Consider the following 22,337-nt stretch of genomic DNA (forward strand, 5'->3'; position numbering starts at 1 on the left):
TATTTGATGAAATAATTTTCAACAAGACTTCCAAAGCAATTGATAGAAAAGGAAAATATTCTCAATAAATACCACTGAAAAATATGGAAAAGATCCTTAATCACCACCTCACCAAATTGCTACTTTATACTACAAGGAAAATTCATTTTAAATAAGGTAAACAGAAAGGAAGAGTCAACAGCTGTTAAATAAATGCCCTTTGCTCACCAGATAGTCACTATCTCTCTTAATATACTGCTACAACAGGTAATACACAAGCTAAATACAGTGAATGCAAGTGACACATATTTGTTGAGATGCATGTTGACTTTTCTTGCTTTTAAAGGTTTAGCAGACGCTTTGGGTAAGCACCTAGATTCAGGCTGAAGATATAAAATCATGTAATTTGCTAAATTCCTTTTAGAGACCAAAACCCAGGCATCATTTTATAATAAAACCAACAAAGCTCACAAAATCCAAGACAATAAAGAAACCTACTGTGAGTAACCAGCCATAAGCATCTTCCTACCTACCACTATTTCTCCTTTCACTCATTTCAACTTCTTTCACAACATTTCATGTTACCTACTATATCCAATTTGGCTTTCCAAATATGAGTATTTTATTTTCCTTTTTTTCCTGTTATAATTTATATTGCAAGCTTTCAATGCACCAACAATTAAGTGCTTATATAATGGGGAATTTTATTTGCGGGTGTTATTCTATAATTTTGGAGGATTTTGTAAAACTGCCAGTTTAGGTCAATGTTATCCAGAAAACTCATACAATCACCTGATTACTAGGTGATTACTAGAACCAGTCCATGTCCAGCATTCTGTGCTAGCCCAAGCTCACTTAAACCATTTAAATTGGCCTAATTTCCCAAGCCTCATAGGGAGAGAATCCCTTTGTATCACAGGGAATGATGGAATAGATGTAGCGGGGAGAAAAAAATTCTGTCCAGCTTCTAGTAACGTTTATAATTTATTTTGAAAAGCAAGATTCAGCATGAAAAGAAGCCTAGGACACTCAGTCACAAGAAGTTCTTCTGTGGAACAATACTTTTAAATTGGGTCTAGCAACTTCCATGAGTGTTTTTCTTAGATTTATTGAAATAATTGGCTAACATTATTAGTCAAAATGTCTTTTTGTCATGAGAGGAATTTTCTCAAATAGAAAATGAAAAATTCATGTGTTGGATAAGAAGTGATAAACAATGATTCTGAGTAAGATTTGCCTCCTGCCTCCTATTTTTGTATAAACACAATTTGAATATGCAGGTGAAATTATAATCAAACAAATATAAAATATATAATCACAACATGTTACCTACTTACAAGGCCCAAAATTCTGTAGCCCATCTGACATTCCTATCATCCATACCATTGTCCCTAAAGCTCAATTATGCCAAATATTTCTCATTTGGGGTCTTTTTGTTTTGCTGATAGAAATGTTCTTTCCTGTGTTAGCTGAAAAGATTTCATGGTGGAGGAAAACCTACCTGTGACTGAACTTATTTCATCAAGAATTCTGCACATTGAAGGGTGGATTCTGGCCCAATCAGAATCATCCCCTTCCCTCAAAGGTTTCCTGCAGTGAGGTTGCTATTGAGTCATGAGGATCAGAGCTTCCAGAAAGGAAATACTATCTCTGGAATAGTAGGAGAAGAACACACCTGGCAGGAATATGGAATAATAAAGCTACAGTCCCCTAAGTCCTATAGGGAAGAAATCCAAGACAGGACCATTTTGGGGTCTTCAACACTTCAAAACCAACACAAATAATGCCCCTGAGGAAGAATTTAAAAAAGAAAAAGAAAGTAAAGCTAAGGTAATCACCATAAAAATAAATTAATTTTGGAGTCAGAGTGTAACTCGGCAGGAAGACTGTTGAGGTGTGGCAATGCTTCCTACAGGCTGTTAGTGAAGACTGTGAGAAGCATGTTGGTGTCAAGAGGGCGCTGGCCGTCCACTGTCTAGATGGTGACTAAATCTATAGACAGTGGCATCATGATCAACTTGCTGGCTCTGAACCCCAGGCTTGGAGACCAGGTAGCCGGCTTCACAGCTTGAGGCACAGTGTCAAAGAGCACTGAGCTGTCGGGTGCCAGTGTAGGGTACAGCACCAGTGGAACTTTGTGGCAGTAGTTGCCTACTAACAGATGCAAGTTCAGCACCGGCAAGCCTTGGTCTTAACCTACAGGTCAGCTCAAAAGAGCGTAACTGCTTGTGGTTGAAGGCTAGCTGCATAAACACCACCCAGCTCTGTTGGCTCACAGACATATAGGCCCATAGTGCCCAAGGTGCTGGGTCATTGGCTAGGGAGGAATTGGAAACATGGCCTTTGGTGCCCGAGTCAGGATCAGAGGCACTGATTTGAGCGATGAGGAGGGTTGTGCTCAGCCAAGTGTAAAATATATGGGGCTTAGTTGGAAAACATTCGGGGCTTAGTTGGATACAGTGGCCCTCTTGTTGATGATGTATAGGGCAATGCCTGTGCTGGAAGAAAGGGGCAGCTTGCTCTTGTCAGTGGTTGTGAGTGACATTGTACTGTGGAGTCTGATCCTGATCAAGAGTCTCATCTGTTACATCTTGGAGGAAGATTAAATTCTGAATGGTGAATTTATTTTCTTGTATCAGACATATGTCCACCCTATTTTCTCCCAAATCTGGATTTTGTGTTTTAAACAGAGAGATTACTGTCTGGGATGCAGAATCTTCTGGAAGCATTGTGGAATTAGAAGTAAAAGTCATCTCTGGGATACTGTCATTATCTTCTAGAATTTCTGTCTCAACAGTACATTGATTGAGCCACCAGTCTTCTCTCCTTGCCTCCAAAACTGAAGAATATTTTTTAATCTCTCCAAAGTCCAATGTACTTAAATTTTTTGTTTCTCCACTCTTGTTTTCAAGGCCAAATTGGAAATTGGTACTTTGGGCTGCAAAGGCCTAAATGATCTCTGTATTAGTTCCCACATCCTGGTTGATGCGTCTTACCCTCAGCATGGAGATGCCCAAGGACATGTCTTCTGAAGGACCATCCATTACATGTCTTCGTTGAACACAGGGGGTTGTCATTGGCATTGACCACCAGGATCTGAGTATTGCCATTTATGGAAGGTCCCCACTATCTAAAGCTGTTAGCACTAAGAGATGGGTACTATGGTTTTCCTGGCTTAGTGGCTTGTCTAAGATAAGTTCAACATATTTCTTTCCACTGTCGGTCTCTTTTACTTTGAAGATAAATATAGAATTGCTGCTAAGGTAGGAATTTTGAAAGGAATTGCTTGATACCTTAGGGTCTTCCAAAGATTATATAGTAAATCTTGCTCATGGTTGGGTCAACTCGGAGATATTTAATTTAATAATATTCCTGCTAAACTGTAAGGTATTATCATTCACATCCTGATTCTCTATGTTAAAATGAAAAACATTTAAAGGATTTTCAATTATGGTTTCTAAATGCATGCCATGGTAAAACCATGTCCCCCATTAGGTATAGTTCCCAAAGATGAACTCAAAGTGTAACACTAGAGAATCTCTTTCCTAAGATACAGACTCTTTAAGCTTGATCAACATCTCTTCACAACTATATGAGGAAAAAGTGGATTTCCCACCAGAATCACCAATTCCAGATCAGAGTTAAACTGTTACATACTACTGAGAAACTATATACAATTTAACAACATTAACACTCACAAAATTGCTTACAATTGTCTCATATCATTTGATTTCCACATTATTGAAAAATGATCTATGAAGTGTATAATTTCAACAAGGTTCTTAGGCTGTTGCTAATTCAATATTTCTTTTTTAATATTTATTTTTTAGGTGTAGATGGACACAACACAATGCCTTTATTTTTATGTGGTGCTGAGGATCGAACCTGGGTCCCACCCGTGCTAGACGAGCGCTCTACCACTGAGCCACAGTCCCAGCCCTCAATATTTCTTTTAGGATGAAATTTGTAGAAGAATGTTTGCTGACAGATTACATTTCAATATCCTGCAGAGCCTAGACTTTTAAGTTATAGCTGAACACATCAATTAACTTATTAAATCTAATGAATGAGTACCCCTTGCCAGAGCACATAGGAAGACAAGCAAAGTCCTTGATATACTTTCATTATTGGAACCAGAAGAAATATAAACATCCAAACCCATTACTCCAGTCTTGGAAAGCAATCAACAAATATTTTAGTTGTCAATTATCAACAACCGTCCTAAATGATCTAAAATTAAGATTGTGTTTTGTACATCCAAAACTAAATAACTTCAAACTTTAGGTTTTGGTGATCTGTTTTCCAGTTAAACTGCTTTTTGTTTCCCCAGTACTGGGGATTAAACCCTGGGTACTCTTCCACTGAGCTATATTTATATCCCCAGCTCTTGTTTTCTTTTCTTTTCTTTTCTTTTCTTTCTTTCTTTCTTTTTCTTTTTTTTTTTTTTTTTTTTTTGGTGTGTTGTTGTTTGGTTTTGAGGGGAGGCAGCAGGGGGTAGGGGGTATACTGGAATTGAACCCAAGTTGCTTTACCACTGAACCACATCCCTAGCTCTTTTTATTTTTTATTTTTTTAATTTGAGACAGGTTCTCACTAAGTTGCTTAGTGTTTCACTAAGTCACTGAGTCTAGCCTCAAATTTGTGTTCCTCCTTCTTCAGCCTGGGTTCCCAGGATTACAGATTAGTGTCACCATGGCTGGCCTTTCCCTCTTCTTTTAAATTGTTTGTGTGTGTGTCTTAATTTTTGAGACATTGTCTCACTAAGTTGCCAAAGTTGGTCTTGTAAACTGCTTTTTTACAATAAGAAGTTTGATAGGACCTTTGTTTAGATCACACTATTCAGACAAAAAAAAAAAATTAAGATTCACAAATGCCTCAGATGAAAATGCCTAGGAACTTAAGATTTTTAAGTCAGCCTCCAGTTGTCCCATTGTATTACTGGGAGACGTACATAATTCATTATGACTTTTCCCAATAGAATGGCAAGTATGCTGGCATTGAAAGCATGAATTTTTCTGTCAACCATAAAAAATGGCTACAGTTAATTAACTACAAGTTATGAATAAGATTATTTATATATTACCCCTAATCCTGATCACAATTTTTCAAATTAGGTATTATTATCCCTGTTTTACTGAAACTCAAAGAGATGAAATAACTTCTCAAAGATGAAGAAGTTACCTGGGCTGGGGATATAGCTCAGTTGATAGAGTGCTTGCCTTGCACGCACAAGGTCCTGGGTTCAATCCCCAGCACCAAAAAAAAAAAAAAAAAAAAAAAAAAAGAAGTTACCTATTTGCAAAACTCTGTCTTCTATGATACTACATCCAAAAACTCATGACACTGTTATCATTCATTAATAAACAACTGCTTAATGAAGACTTTCCCACTCAAACTGATTTTTAAGATGGTCTAAGAGTCATGAATATTCATATCCTAGCTCTTACTGATTTGTCCTTAAATCAAGTTAGGTGAACAGATATCAGCATAATTATAACTTATTGGCTAGATTCTTAAATAATGTTTGTTTTTTAATTACAGCTTTCATTTTGAGTTGCCCATCATATGTGAACTACCATGTGATAAACATTTTGATAGTTTCTGCAAGAGTGCATGCACTGCTATCTATTTCTCTTAGTGTTAGTCATAGAACATTATACTTAATAACTTCTATTGGAACTAAAAGCAAATTTTCTATTTTTATATAGGCTCAAATGCTTCCTGTTTTTAAAGCACACAAGTGGAACCACACAATCTATATTACTTCTATTTTGTTGTTGATGTTGTTCTTGGTTGTTAAGAAGCATAAAGAGATATGTGCTCCTGGTAGAAGAAACTGCGTCATTTTGGAGCCATTTGATTACCTTTCTTTCTCTATCTTTTATAAACCTAGGTATTGACTACTGTATTTTTAAAGTAGACAGGTAACAAATAAAAAGAAAAAAAAAAGTTAATTTGGATGTTTTGGTTCCCTACCCCTTTAAAAGGGGATACAAAAAGAAACCTTTTTGTATTCCCTTCTTGCTTTCTCAAGAGTAATATACCTTTGCTTCCAATTTCTGTTAAATATTCTACATTAATCATAAGGTTTTCAGGAAACAGAATCTGTGCACTTTCAAGAAAACTCTCCATGTTTATAAAAGTTATAGAAATTTTAATGTAGAAAGAAAGGGAATTTCTGCAAAGTTCCCATCATACCAAAAATGTGCCCCAAACACATTTATTTTTATTATTTTATTATTAAATATTTATTTTATTATTAATAATTTATTATTAATAAAATATTTTATTATTTTTGTGGTGCTGTGAATCAAATGCAGGGCCATGCATATGCTAGGTAAGTGCTCTCCCACATCCCCAGACCTTTTTTTAATTTTTATTTTCAGAGAGGGTTTAACTAAGTTTCTCCAGCTTGCTTGGAAAGTGAGATCCTCCTGCCTCAGCCTCCCGAGTAGCTGGGACCAAAAAATTTTTTTTCTAAATTTCTTCAAAGAAATTCTCAGCTGAGTAGATGGCAAAGATAGTTCAAGTTATCACTGTGCCGTTTTATTAATTCTGAATACTTCACAAAGTCATCATTAATATGATTGGTGCAGGTAAAATGAGCAAAAGAAATGTGTGACTTTATTACAGTATTTTTATGTATAATACATATATGTAGCATTACTGAAATGTATAACAGAGGTAAAAATATCTTCACAGTTCTTCCTCATGACAATTACATTGTATATTTGAGAAAACTTCCAATGTATAAGAAATAAACCTGCCATATTTGGAAATTTAATGAATAAAAACATGAAATGACTTAAGACACCAAGAAAGTATAAATGTATATATCTCTGATAACCAGAAATTAATGTTCATTAACTAGCAATAACCACACATCAGATAAACCTCATTGGTTACGATACTGCCACTGTGCAAAGCTTGAATTAATGTCCTTTAAAAGAAACTAAATGTACTTTATAAATGTTAGCAATCTCAAGTTTAGTTAAAGGGTATTCTAGGGCTGGGGTTGTGGCTCAGTAGTAGAGCTCTCGACTGGTGTGAGGCATTGGTTTGATCTTCAGAACCACATAAAAATGTACTGTGCCCATCTACAACTAAAAAAATACACACACACACACACATATATATATATATATATATATATATATATTTTAAAAGCCATTCTATTGGGGCTGGGGATATAGCTTGGTGATAGGGAGCTTAGCATGCTCTGGTCCAGCACCACAAAAATATATACATATACAAAACTTTTTCTTTCTGATGTTGGGGATTGAATGTATGGGGAATTCTACCACTGAGCTACATACATTCCCAACCCTTTAAAAAATTTTACACAAGGTCTAGCTATGTTGTAGAAGCTGTTGTTGAATTCAAGATCCTCCTGCCTCAGCCTCCCTAGTAGATGGGTTTACAGACAAGTGCTACCAAGCCCAGCAAGAATCTGTGTTCTTAACCAATAAATTGACTTTAAATGTTTGACACAAAGCTGCTACATAGCTAATAGGAAAAATATTATAAGCAGGAAGAGTATTATAGTTGATAAACTAGAAAACTATATAGAATATTAACTAAGTACTTTATAATTTGTTTATATAGTACATAATAGTACATTAATAATATTGTCATATTGTTTATATAAACGTTTAAATACATATTATATATGTTTGTATATATTCATATATACACATACATATATATTTATAAACAAGGCATGAGGAAACAGAACAACTGGGTTGTGGGCCTGTGCAAAGTGCACGTAAATTTACTGGCATCTGCTTTATCAATTCTAAATACACATGAATCAGCTATACTAAGAGGTATTTTGATCCTAACTCAGAGAATATATGATATGGACTCACCTGAATTAATGCATGATTGTCTTTAGAGAAGACCAAATCACCTGCCAGCAAAAGAGGCTCACTTTTCTCACAGCTCTCCTGACTGATGAGTGTGTCTGCGTAGTTGGGCTGCGGAAAGATCAAATGGCTTTTCCGAGAGTCGGCAGTGAGGGAGACCTCATGCGTATAGGTCTGTAGAAAAGCGCGCACCCCGTCCACGCCCACAAAGTGAGAGGCGGGTACGCCAGCCAATCCTTTTCCTGCAGCCTGGAGCTGGCGCAAGGAGTGCCATCGCCTCAGCCTGAGCACCAGCAACACAATAACAAAGGCCAGGAAGACACAGGACACTGCAGCCACCGCCACCACCAGGTAAAGTGTGAGGCCTGAGGTTTCAGAGTTGGCAGGAGACACTAGTGTGCCCAGATCTGCGAGGACGTCGGGGATGCTGTCGGCCACCACCACTGTGAGCGTGACAGTGGTCGAGAGAGGGGGCCGGCCGTGGTCCTGCACAGCCACCACCAGGCTCTGCTTGAGGGCATCTCTATCCAGCAGGGTCCTTGTGGTGCGCACCTCACCCGTGTGTAGCCCAACAGAGAAAAGCCCTGGCTCGCTGGCCTTCAACAGGCGGTAAGACAGCCAAGCATTCTGGCCTGAGTCCTTGTCCACTGCTACTACCTTAGTCACTAGGTATCCGGGCTCTGCAGATCGGGGTGCCAGCTCTACCCCAGTGGAGCCATCAGTGGGGAGGGCAGGATACAGGATCTCAGGAGTGTTGTCATTCTGGTCCAGAATGAAGAGGCTCAAAGACACGTTGCTGCTGAGTGGAGGTTTCCCACTATCACGTGCCATTACTTGCAGCTGTAGCTCTTGGAATTGCTCATAGTCGAAGGAGTGCAATGCATACAGAACGCCGGTGTCTGAGTTAATGGAGACATAGGAGGACACGGGTGCCCCCTGGAGGTTGTCCTCAGCCAGGGAATAAGTGACCTGGGCGTTCTCATCACAGTCGGGGTCGTGTGCAGTCACGGAGATGATGGAGGCGCCTCTAGGGTTATTCTCTGGGAGATAGACAGAGTAGGAGGCCTGAAGGAAGACTGGCGAGTTATCGTTTGTATCTGTTACCTTCAAGGAGATATGAGTTTTAGTTGATAGGGGCAGACTTCCCCTGTCAGTGGCAGTCACCGTGATGTTGTAGCTATCAATCTGTTCCCGGTCTAAAACTGTGTCTGTGACCAAACTATAGTAATTTCCGTAAGATTTTTCTAATTTAAAGGGCAAATTCCCTTGGGTAAAACAGACTACTTGTCCATTTTCCCCAGAGTCTTGGTCATTTACTTTTAGAAGGGCAATTAATGTCCCTCTGGGAGAGTTTTCCGGAATTGAGTTGGTGAGAGAGGTGACGATTATTTCAGGGGCGTTATCATTTACGTCCAGAACTGTGATCAGGACCTTGGTTCGTGCTGAAAATCCTGCATTATCCATTGCTTGCACTTCCATCTCGTAGACACCTGATTCCTCATAGTTCAACTCCCCTATTGTTGATATCGTCCCTAAATTACTATCTAGTTTGAAAACTTGGGACGCCTTATCGTCCACGTACCGGAAGGAATACATCACTTTCCCATTGGCTCCTTCGTCCTGGTCAGTGGCATTTACTAGAAGCAGCTGAGTGCCCACCGCCACATTCTCCGGAACACTCACGTGATACTCGGACTGAGCAAACTCTGGTGAATTGTCGTTCACATCAATAACTATCACGCGGATGTGCGCGGTGCTGGTGCGGACCGGATCGCCCCCGTCCAAAGCCGTGAGGACCAAGTGGTGTGCGGCCTTTTCTTCGCGATCTAGGGCGTGTTCCAGCACCAGTTCCGGATACTTGTTACCGTCTGCTCCGTTTTGCACCTCCAGGGAGAAGTGAGGATTCGGGCTGAGCTTGTAGCTCTGCAGAGAGTTCTTCCCGACATCTGGGTCCCAAGCGTGGGGAAGGGGGAACCGCATTCCAGTGGCTGCGTTTTCACTCATTTTTATTTCTAATTCACTTTCACGGAAGTAGGGAGCGTTATCGTTAATGTCCCTTACTTCTACTTCCACCCCGTATATTTTCACTTTATCCTCTATGAGAATCTCTAGATTTAATTGACATTTGATGGCTCCCATACAGAGTTCTTCGCGGTCTATCCTGCCTGCCGTGACCAAGCTGCCGCTTCGCGGGTTCAGAGCGAAAAGTTGAGTGCTACCTCCAGAGACGATGCGGATTCCTCCCTCTGCTAGCTCCTGGGGCTCCAGTCCCAGGTCCTTGGAGATGTCGCCCACATTAGAGCCTTTCTCCAGCTCTTCAGGAATTGAATAGCGTATCAGGGTGCATCCGGCTTCCCAAAGGATCCCTAGGAGAACTCCCAGCAGGACCAGCCCCTTGCCATCTCGGTGAAGTCTTGCAGAAATCATTGTGTCACTTTCCTCTAGGATTATTTCTAATTCTACCCTTGACACCGAAGTCAGGATCAGCTCTCCTGTCTCCGGATAGTTGAGGCGAGCGGGTGGTGCGAGCTCCTCCGTTCAGTTTCTTCACAAAGATGGTCTGTTTCAATCTATCTGTGCTTGTGTTTTTGGCGCATGCAAGGCGAACAGGATCTCTGCTTTTCTCTCCCTGATTGGTGAACAGCGGCGCTCAGAGTCCTAACCAATTACTGCACAATCTTGAATTCCCGGGAAAGGATTTTTCATTTTTATACCTCAAATAGCTCCACCTACTGTTCGTCAAATAAGGATAGGAATGGAGCCTACTAAACCAATAGTATTTCTTTAAGTAGAAACTTCAGCGAGGTTATTTTAATTTCCTTAACATTTTCCATATAGAACCACTTTAAGATTGTTTTCTGTAGCTGTTTTCCATTTTTTCCCAATCACTTTTTAAGAGACTTTGAAGTTTCCATAAAAGTAATTTTAATCTCATGATTTTAGTGCACTTGCTTTGAGATCCACACCCCTCAACACACCTATTATGGGAGGAAGCTCCCTAGGAACTTCCTGTTTTGATAGTTTTTGTAATAAAATAATTTAAACTTTCAGATTCAGCTATAATGTGGGGCATTTTTTTTTTCAGTAGATTTTTTCGTGTGCCTAAATGGAAGCACTACTTTAACAGTTTGGCATATAACACTTAAAATCAAATTTTCGTGATTATAGGGAAAATTAATAGTGAGAAATTGAACACATTATCAGAATCATACATGGAAGAAGTCAGGTGAACATGTATCAACACTTTCAGAATTAAATGGAAGTGTTTCAACTTGCATTAACTGGAATATTAAAGGTAATACTCTACAATTCTAATAATACATTATAGGGGCTGGGGTTGTGGCTCAGTGGTAGAGCCCTTGCCTACCATGTGTGAGGCACTGGGTTTGATTCTCAGCAGCACATATAAACAAATAAATAAATAAAGGTTCATCGATAACTAGTAAAATTTTAAAAATAATACATTATATTTCAAAAGAATGTTTTGTGTTCAAAAAATCTTATTAAAAGAAAATTAGTAATCCAAAGAATGTTATAAACTTACCTTTTACTGGGTAACTGAACTACTTCCAGTTATTGAGAATTACCAGTATTATATTTGGAAACACATCAAAATACAGGGAAAAAAATCCTCCTAAGAAATAACTGGCTACTATGCTTTCATGAATGTAAATATTTACATTCTGAGGATAAGCGCTTTTGGAAAGGTACTAGGATTGAACCCTGGGCCTCAGGCACTCTACAACTGAACTACAATCCAGTCCTTGATAGTCACAAAATAATATCTTAAAAATTGGAGGGCTGGGGATGTAGCTCAGTGGTAGAGCCCTTGTCTAGCATGTGTGAGGCCCTAGGTTCAATCCTCAGAAATTTTAAATAAGTAAATGTTGGGAGGGAATTTAGAGTTACCTGTAAAGGAAGATCAGACATAAAACTGACTACTTAGTGAAATTCCAAGAACCCCTAGTAAATATATATATATATATATCTGAATATTATTATCAAATAATATTTTGATATACCTGAATATTACTATCAATTATTACTGTATTTCTGTAAAAAAAAAAACCTTGTGTGTTTCCTCTCAATTTATAGTTAATAAAGAAAAAGCCTTATATCCTCAAGATACTGATCGCTCAAGAAACACCTACAGTGGCACATGCCTATATTTCAGTGACTTGGGAGGCTGAAGGAGGAAAACGGCATTTTTGTGGCAAAGCTCAGCAACTTAGCTAAGTCCTAAGCAATTTAGGGAGACCCTTTCTCAAAATTTTAAAAATGACCAAGGATGTAGCTCAGTTGTAAAGCACCCTGGGTTAAATTACCAGTACCAAACAAACAAAAACAGGAAAGAACAATAATTATAGTTCAATTTAAAATATTTAAATGGCAGTAGCATCTTAATGCTTACTTCTTACAGAGTTTGTTTTGTTTTGGTTATTTTTGGTATGTGTGAATAAAATATTCCAAAATGCTGGAAGGTAAAGTAATCTACAATATTGAGAGTGAGCAAACAAACTTGAAGCAATTACCTGCTTAAGATTTTCTTGCCAAAATATTGGTTTGAAAATTAAACCAAACCACATACAAATAAAGGACTCATTGAAACTCACGTGAGTAGAAGCAACAGAGTCAAAATTTATCTTGTTATTCTCCACAGTGACATTTACTGCCAAAGAAGCTTCATTAGAAAGATCTTGTTGGGGGAACATTTCTGGCGTCGTAGTGAGAAAATTAAACTCTGTTTTGCGGGAATCCGAAGCAACGTACATATTGTATGAATAAGGCCAAGTTCCCTCATTGTAGTTGAGAGAAACGCTTGGCCTAGCCTGAGAACAGAGATCATAGTGAAAGCAACACCAAGAAGCAGAACTGGAGGAGTGACCCAGGCGCATGGCAATAGCCAGAATCACTGCCAGGAGGAAGAGCATTGAGATCAAGGCCAAGGCCACCACCAGGTAAAACTGCAGCTCGTCTTGGGGGTCAGAGGGCACAGGGCGGTCACTGAGGTCTGGCAGTGCCTCCTGCAGGCTGTCAGCAAAGACCAGGAGCAGAGTGGCTGTTGCCGAAAGAGGTGGCTGTCCACCATCACGCACAGCGACCAGCAGGCGCTGGCGGGCTGCGTCCCTGTCGCCCAAGGCGCGAGCAGTGCGCACCTCGCCAGTGCGCAGCCCCAGGCTGAAGAGTCCGGGATCACTGGCCTGCAGCACGTGGTAGGACAACCAGGCATTGTGTCCAGAGTCAGCGTCCACCGCCACCACCTTGGTGACCAGGTAGCCGGGCTCCGCGGCGCGCGGCACAGTGTCGAAGAGCGCTGAGCCATCGGGCGCCAGCGCCGGGTAGAGCACCCGCGGCGCGTTGTCGTTGCGGTCGCCTACCAACACGCGCAGGCTCACGTTGGCGCTGAGCGCGGGCGAGCCATGGTCACTAGCCTGCAGAATCAGCTCAAAGGAACGCAGCTGCTCATGGTCGAAGGCTCGCTGCGCGAACACCACGCCGCTCTGTTCGCTCACAGACACGTAGGATAACAATGCCCGAGGCTCCAGGTCGCTGGCCGCGATGGAGTAGGAGACTTGGCCGTTGGGCCCCAGATCTGGGTCGGAGGCCCTGACTTGAGCGATGGAAGATCCTGGAGGGTTGTTTTCAGCCACGTGCACCATGTAGGAGGCCTGCTGAAAAACTGGAGCATTGTCGTTGACGTCGCCAATGTGTAGGGTGATGCTTGTGCTGGAGGAAAGGGGCGGTTTGCCCTTGTCGGTAGCAGTGACGGTGACATTGTACTCTGGGGTCTTCTCCCGGTCCAGGGTCCCATCTGTTACAAGTTTGTAGTAATTATTGGCGGAAGATTCAATTCTAAAAGGAAGTTTTTCTTTTATGAGGCATGTGACTTCCCCATTTTCTCCTGAATCTTTGTCATGTGTTTTGAACAGAGCAATCACGGTGCCTGGCTTTGTGTCCTCGGTTATGGAACTGGACACTGACGTAAAAACCACATCTGGAGCATTGTCATTCTCATCTAGAATTTCTAGTATAATTTTACATTCTGTGGCCATGCCTCCACCGTCCTTGGCTTCTATGCTTATGGTATAATGGCTACTGATTTCAAAGTCTATAGGGTCTTTGGATATAATTTCTCCATTTTGATGGTCTAGCATAAACTTATTTCCAATATTATGTCCTAGCGATTTGAAGGAGTAGGTGATCTCTGCATTGATGCCCTCATCTTGGTCGGTGGCTGTCACCTTCAGCACAGAGGTGCCTGGGGGCATGTTCTCTTTAAGGCTGACTTTGTACATATCCTGGCTGAACACTGGTGGGTTATCATTGGCATCAATGACCTTGATTTGAATTTGAGTTGTGCCAGTCAGGACTGGGTCTCCCCCATCCACTGCTGTCAGGACCAGGAGATGGGAGCTCTGTTGTTCCCGATCCAGGGGCTTTTCCAACACTAATTCAGGGGCAATTTTGTCTTCCAACTTGCCCTTCACCATCAAAGAGAAATGTTCGTTAGAGCTGAGCTGGTAATCCTGGAGAGAATGAGGTCCTACATCTGCATCTATAGCAGATTCCAGGCCAAACCGAGTCCCCAGAATTGCAAGTTCATTGATTTGTAGAACAATGCTGCTCTGGGGGAAGTTGGGTGGATTATCATTTATATCCTCTATCATCACGTTTATGTGAAAAACATTTAGAGGATTTTCTGCTACAATCTCTAAGGGCACAACACACAGGGAATTCTGGGAGCAGAGCAACTCCCGATCTATTCTTTCACTCACAAGTATATTCCCATTCTCAGTGTTTATAGTAAAGTATTTTTCCTCTGCACCAATTCTAAGGTTGCGGGTCAGTAAATCCTGAACATTCAGCCCCAGGTCCTCAGCAAGGTTCCCCACCACCGAGCCCCTGGCCATTTCTTCTGGAATAGAATAGTGGATTTGCTTCCCAAGAGCTGCGCAGAACAAAGGCAGCAGGAAAGGAAAGAGTACTTGCCGATAGAGGGTCCTGCTCCTTTTCTTCGCCCTATATTCCATTCTTCTTTTTGTGTTGTTGCAGCCTCAATGTTAAGATAAGATGCTTCACAAATTGCTTTTAAAATATTTATTTCCACTGCAGAGAAAACCCAATGCTCCTAGTTTGAGTGTATCCCAATCTCAACGGATTCTTGCCTAAAACAAAACACAAGTCCCGGCCACTCTCCTTTCACCCTGGCTTCTGTGACTACGCAGAATACCACTCTGGGTGGATCTCAGGATCCAGCTCTTGCAGCAAATTGGCCAACAGCGACACTCAGAGTCTATTTAGAAAACAGCAGTCCGAAGCCTTTGCAAATTTAATGGGATTTGGATTTCCAACAGATAAATTAGATTGATATATAGGGAACTTGGTGAATTTTGGATGTGTTTATTTTCCAGCGTTTATTATCAAAGAAGGTTTCTTGGAGATGGGCTTATACAGTAGAGATATAGGCTCATATAGTAATAAGAGGTTAACAGTTGGTCTTTTTCTAATCAGAGGAAATGCACATGTTAGAAGAGAATGAGGCAAAAATCTTTTCTACAAATGAACGAACGACTGAGATACTCACAACATTCCAGCATTTTTCTTGACTTCAAGACTAATTTAGGTATCTGTCAGAAGAATTCCCTTTCTACAATTGATCCCTTCCCCAAACACTAGGTACTCAACTAACAGTTAATTATATTAATTATATAATATAATTATATTATATCCTAAATGTAAAACATAAACTTGAAAGGGAACATTAATTCACAAATATCTAGAAATTATGTGAGAATACTGAATTTAACTGATGATGAAAATGATTCCTGTGATCAGATACCCTAAGTAAGTCTCCATTTTCATACTTGGTTTTTCTAGGCATTGCTTTAGATAACATGTATATCATTAAATAACTATCAAAGTGTCAATAAAAAGTCGTTTCTCAAACAGTAATTGAGTATAATTATATAGAATACAAAATGAATTTATGAAGGAAAGAAAGCAAGAACCCATACTTCCTAGATAGTTTGAAAAGGAACAAAAAATACCCAGAAGAATACCAGTTAAATCAGTCTCTTTGTGTGTGCTGGGATTGAATCCAGGGCCTTGGGCATGCTAAACACATGCTCTACTGCTGAGCTAAACCACAGAGCTTAACCCCTAAATCAATCTCTTATGAAGTCTAAATACCTACTCAATCTCTTACATAACTCAAACTATTCTATATAAATAAATCTGAAAATAAATCTTAAAAGATTATTAAAAGATTTAAAACAGATTTGAAAATAACTTTTTGAGAAGCACTGAATCAAAATTTTATCATATGTGAACTTACTACATTAAAAAGTCTTCTACACAGACAGTAAAGAACAAAAGGAAATAATACCAGTTCAATGATTTGATTATTTCTTGAGAACAATCTATTGACTTCATCATAGTAATAAAAAAGATATCTGGAACTTAAGGAAAAAAAGTTCTACATTTCCTCTCCCAAGCAAGTTCAATAATTAAAACCTACTCAAATCTATCTTGATAGGATGAAGCAATGAGGCAAAGTTGAAACAGTCTATACAATCTAAATATATCATCAATTATCAAAAAGCAAAATAGAATTGCTTTATGCTTAGAAAAATGGTTACATGTATAAGTGTGCATATGAATAGAATAGAAGAAACAAGCTATTGAATCAATATGGTTAACTTTGACATTAGAAGTAATAGCAAATAATGATAGAATATAACTGTAATCAATGGAGACATAGTCAAATTGGAAGACTGTGAAAATAAATAAAAACTGTGAATCCTTAAATTGAATTAATCAGTTTATATTGATAGCCACAGACAATGATGATAGAAAAATAATACTAAAATTCAACTTAACTACAAAGTAAGCCAAGACGAATTAGACCTTTGAAATAAAAAGAAAATATGCCAGTACTAAAAAAATGACTTCCACAAAGTCTTTGTGCAAAATGATGGAAAATCTGATGAAAGGTAAAGTACAAGAACTCATGAATATTCTAAATGTATATGAACTTTCACCTGCCCTAAACCCAGTTTTCTTAACAGGCTCTGAAAAAAATCCCCTTAAAACCCTTATACCAACGCATTAACAATTGGGTAGAATAAATCTCACCTGATTGTTTGTTGGGTCATATTTGCCTAAAACAGTAGCTGAGTCTTCAGCTATCAAGAGAGGCTCGCTTTTCTCACAGCTCTCCTGGCTGATGAGCGTGTCTGCATAGTTGGGCTGCGGGAAGATCAGGTGGCTCTTCCGAGAGTCAGCAGTGAGGGACACCTCATGGGAATAGGTCTGTAGGAAGGCATGCACCCCCTCAACACCCACAAAGTGAGAGGCGGGCATGCCCCCTAACCCGCTGCCTGCTCCCTGGAGCAAACGTGAGGAATGCCAGTGCCTCAGTCTGAGTGCCAGAAACACAATGACAAAGATGAGGAAGATGCAGGAGACCGCTGTGATGGCCACAACTAGGTAGAGTGTGAGGCCTGATTCATCTGGGTTGGTGGAAGACTCCAGACTGCCCAAGTCGGCCAGGACTTCTGGGATACTGTCAGCCACTGCCACTGTGAGCGTCACAGTGGCTGAGAGGGGAGGTTGACCATGGTCCTGGACGGCCACCACGAGGCTCTGCTTGAGTGCATCTTTGTCCAGTAGGTTCCGGGCAGTGCGCACCTCACCTGTGTGCAGCCCCACGGTGAAGAGCCCAGGCTCGCTGGTTTTGAGCAGGCGGTAGGACAGCCAGGCATTCTGTCCTGAGTCTCTATCCACTGCCACCACTTTGGTCACCAGGTATCCAGGCTCTGCAGATCGGGGTGCTAACTCCACCCCAGTGGAACCATCAGTGGGGAGGATGGGATACAAGATCTCAGGAATGTTGTCATTCTGGTCCAGTATGAACAGATTCACTGACACATTGCTGCTGAGTGGTGGGTCCCCGCTATCACATGCAGTCACTCTCAGTTGTAGGTTTTGGAACTGCTCATAGTCAAAAGAGCGCAATGCATACAGCACCCCAGTATCCGAGTTGATAGATACATAGGAGGACTGAGGTGCCCCTTGGATCATGTCTTCTGTGAGAGAATAAGTGACCTGGGCATTCTCTTTGCTATCTGGGTCAAGAGCAGTCACTGAGAAAATGGAGGATCCTCTAGGATTGTTTTCAGAAACATAGGTAGAGTAAGAAGAGTGAGTGAAGACTGGAGGGTTATCGTTCTTGTCTCCCACATTCAGTAAGAGGTGAATTTCTGTAGATAGGGATGGACTTCCTTGGTCTTTGGCTGTCAATGTTATGTTATAGCTCTGGACTTGCTCTCTGTCCAGCTCGCTGTTTGTTATTAACTTGTAATAATTTCCATAAGTTTTTTCTAACTTAAAAGGGAGATTGTTAGGAATGAAACAGGAGACCTGACCATTTTCTCCAGAATCTCGATCTTGCACATTTAGAAGAGCAATTACTGTACCTGGAGGCGAATTTTCCAACACTGAATCGATAGAAGAGGTGATAGTTATTTCTGGAGCATTATCATTCACATCCAAAACTGTAACGAACATATTAGCAGTGGTCGAGAGACCACCACCATCTTGGCCTTGAATTTCCATCTCATAGAACCTATATTTTTCAAAATCCAGAGGCCCTTGTACTAGAACTTCGCCAGTTTGAGAATTCAACTGGAATATTTCAGAAGCTTTGCTTTCTGTATTCTGGAACGAATACATCACTTCCCCGTTGAGACCCTCATCTGGATCCGTTGCATTTACCACGAGCACTCGAGTTCCAGAGCTGAGGTTTTCAGGAACACTCACTCTATACACAGACTGTGTAAACTTTGGGATGTGGTCATTTACATCCAGGACCACCACGCGAATGGGAACTGAGCCCTTGCGGATGGGATCGCCTCCATCTAAGGCTGTGAGGAGGAGGAGGTGAGCCGCCTCTTTCTCCCGGTCCAGGCCTCGCTCCAGCACTAGCTCCGGATTCTTGGCCCCATCAGTTCCGCCTCTCATTTGCAAGGAAAAGTAACTATTAGGGCTGAGTTGGTAGCTCTGGAGAGAGTTCACTCCCACATCTGGATCCCTAGCGTTAAGTAGAGGAAATCTCGATCCAGGAGCTGCGTGCTCACTGACTTTTATCTCTATTTCCTCTTCCCGGAAGCTGGGAGCATTATCATTAACATCCATTATTTCTACCTCCACTCCATAAATCTTCAGGGTGTCCTCCACAAGAATCTCCATATTTAAAAAGCAGGAGGAAACGGTTTCACAGAGCTCCTCCCGGTCTATCCTACCCGCGGTGATCAAGCTGCCACCTCGCGGATTCAGAGCGAAAAGCTGCGTCTGCTCCCGGGAGACGATGCGGACTCCGCGGTCGGTCAGCTCCCGGGGCTCCAACCCTAGGTCCTTGGAGATGTTGCCCACGAAGAAGCCTTTGTCCACCTCTTCTAGCACAGAGTATCGGATGTGTCCGGCTCCAGATTCCCGCAGCGTCCCCAGGAAAATACACAGCAGCACCAGCGCGCTGCGTTCCAGGCTCTGGGGCGGATTCGCCATGGCTGGGATCGAGCCGATAATCCGTAGTGTCTAGAGCGGGTTTGTTCTGAATCAGCTTACGTGTCTGTCCACGAGGTCCCAGGCCGTCCGCATCCAAAATATATTAGAAAGCGAAGGAAAGTGCTTTTAAGTTTCCAGCATCAGGATCTGTGAGTATCCATCTTATTCTGCTTTGTGTAGTAGAGGTCGGGGAAGGGGCTCAATAGCTCGCAGCCTCCCATTCCCTGGTTGGTGAACAGCGGCGCCTAGAGCCCACTTTTTTTATTGCAACCACTAAGAAAAACTGATGTGCCGGTTCCAGAAGAAATTGTTAACACTTACCTCTGTGAATCATACGTATTTATGAAGCTTAAAACCGCAAACAATAGTTATGTAATGAGATGCTAAATGTTTACCAAAAGCACTTATGAAAGTAATGATTATTAAAAGAACTTGTTCAATTTTTAAAAATTTCAAATACTACCGGGACTGAAAACTTCGTTCTAATTAATTTTACTGACTGAAGGGAGCAGGCATTTGTGGACATGGAGATAGCATGGTCCCCACAAAATTATCAAGTAGAATGAATGACTAATTCTTACCATTTTTGTGAGTATAATAAAGATAAAACTTTTGATAAAATTTAAACAGCATTAGGGTTGATATTTAAAATACCATGATAAAATATAACTATTTCATATCCTTAACTAAAAGGTACTTTCATGAATATTTCCTCTGAGATTTATTGTTTATATGTGGGGAGAGTTGGGAATGGAACATAGGGAGCGACACCCCCAACCCTCAATAATTTTACTATAAAATACCTTTGTATGGTAGGATTTTGAAGCATTGAAAACTTTTTTTCCTAACGGTAATACCCAAAGGTTTGACCTAGATTTATCTTAAGACCTTCACCAAAATATTATCTAAAATCATGAAATAGTACTATATTGTGTTACACTGGCATATTGAAATATAAAAATCATCATTTTAAATACCTGGTCAAGCGTGTTCTTCTCTGCTTCAACACCAGGAGGTAAAATGCTAGCCAACAACACTGAAGAGCTATCTTTGTTGAGAATATCTTGTACCGCAGGAAAATTATTAACAGAAGTAAGAAAATTAAATTCCGGGTTAGTTTGATCCCCGTGCCCACGCATATTACAGGCATAGGGCAACGTTCCATCGCTGAAATTGGGGGGCAGCACAGGTCCAGACTTTGAGCAGAAAACTGATCCAAAGCAGCCTCTGGCTACAGGGTTGGAATACTGCCTCAAACGCAAAGAAATAGCCAGAATCACTGCTAGAAGGAAGAGCACGGAGATCAAGGCCAAAGCCACAACCAGGTAAAACTGCAGCTCTGCCTGAGGATCAGAGGGAATAGGGTGGTCTGCGATGTCCGGCAGAGCCTCCTGTAGGCTATCAGCGAAGATTAAGAGCAGCGTGGCGGTCGCTGAGAGGGGCGGCTGTCCACCATCACGCACAGCGACTAGCAGGCGGTGGCGGGATGCATCTTTGTCGTTCAGGGGACGCACAGTGCGCACCTCGCCCGTGCGTAGTCCCAGGCTGAAAAGCCCGTGATCCGTCGCCTGCAATAAATGGTAAGAGAGCCAAGCATTGTGACCTGCGTCAGCGTCAACCGCCACCACTTTGGTGACCAGGTAATCGGGCTGTGCGGCTCGAGGAACCGTATCGAACAGCGCGGAATCGTCGGGCCCCAGCGCCGGGTACAATACTCGGGGAGCGTTGTCATTGCGGTCATCCACCAACACGCGCAGACTCACGTTGGTGCTGAGAGCCGGCAAGCCCTGGTCTCGCGCCTGTATCGTCAGCTCGAAGGCTCTCAGCTGCTCGTGGTCAAAGGAGCGCTGCGCGAACACCACGCCGCTCTGCGCGTTCACCGACACATAGGACGACAATGCTTTGGGTTCCAGGTCACTGGCAATGATAGAGTAGGAGACTTGGCCATTGGGTCCCAGATCTGGATCCCACGCTCCGACCTGGGTTATGGAGGCCCCAGGCTGGTTGTTTTCTGGTACATGGACCAGGTAGGTGGGCTTTTGGAAAATGGGAGCATTGTCATTCACATCAGTGATGTGCAGGGTGAAGGTTATGTCGGAGGAGAGGGGTGGCTTGCCTTTGTCAGTGGCTGTGATGGTAAGGTTGTATGCTGGGGTCTGCTCCCGGTCCAGGACCCCATCTGTTACTAACTTGTAGTAATTGTTGGAAGAAGAACGTATCTTAAATGGACCGTTTCTACTTAAACTACAAGTGACTTCTGCGTTTTCCCCCGAATCTCGGTCCCGTGTTTTGAAGAGGGCCACAACCATTCCACGAGGGGAATCCTCCAAAATCTGATCAGATAAAGAAGTGATTATTATTTCTGGGCTGTTGTCATTTTCATCTAGAACCTCTATGATTATTTTACACTGTGTAGAGAGAGATCCACGGTCCTTTACTTCTACATTCATTGTGTATCTTTCTACTTCTTCAAAATCCAAGGGCTGGTGAGTTATAATGTTTCCAGTACTAGAATCCAGATAGAACACACGTTGGGCTTTGTCAGCCACTCCAAGGAAAGAGTAGGTGAACTCTGCATTGATGCCTTCATCCTGATCAGTGGCCATCACCCTTAGAACTGAGGTGCCTGGAGGCACGTCTTCCCGGAGGCTGACCCTATAAATGTCCTGGCTAAACACAGGAGGGTTATCATTGGCATCCACCACTATGATTCTAATCTGAATAGTACCACTTAGGGGTGGGTTCCCACCATCTAAGGCTGTCAGCACCAGGTGGTGAGTGCTTTGTGTTTCTCTGTCCAGGGTCTTCTGCAATAATAATTCTGGATATTTGTCGCCATCAGGATTATCTTTCACCACTAATGAGAAATACTCATTCGGACCCAGTTGATATTTGCTCAGTGAATTCATACCAATATCAGGATCTTTT

At 41.6% G+C, this 22,337-nt stretch overlaps 2 protein-coding genes across 2 annotated transcripts in view; both read right to left on the reverse strand.

Annotated features, from left to right (window-relative positions):
* The window catches only part of LOC308654234 (uncharacterized protein), a 151,748-nt gene that overhangs the window by 61,701 nt on the left and 67,710 nt on the right, over nucleotides 1-22,337 (reverse strand). The gene's annotated exons all lie outside the window — the stretch shown is intronic.
* PCDHGA11 (protocadherin gamma subfamily A, 11) lies at nucleotides 16,953-19,862 on the reverse strand (the record flags this gene model as incomplete). The annotated part of the gene is made up of 1 exon (XM_081296890.1): nucleotides 16,953-19,862. Exon 1 carries the CDS (start codon nucleotides 19,407-19,409, stop codon nucleotides 16,953-16,955), a length of 2,457 nt encoding a protein of 818 aa, XP_081153016.1. The 5' UTR covers nucleotides 19,410-19,862.

Source organism: Spermophilus citellus (genome assembly GCF_964194105.1).
Source record: "Spermophilus citellus genome assembly, chromosome: 1".
Taxonomy (NCBI): Eukaryota; Metazoa; Chordata; class Mammalia; order Rodentia; family Sciuridae; genus Spermophilus; species Spermophilus citellus.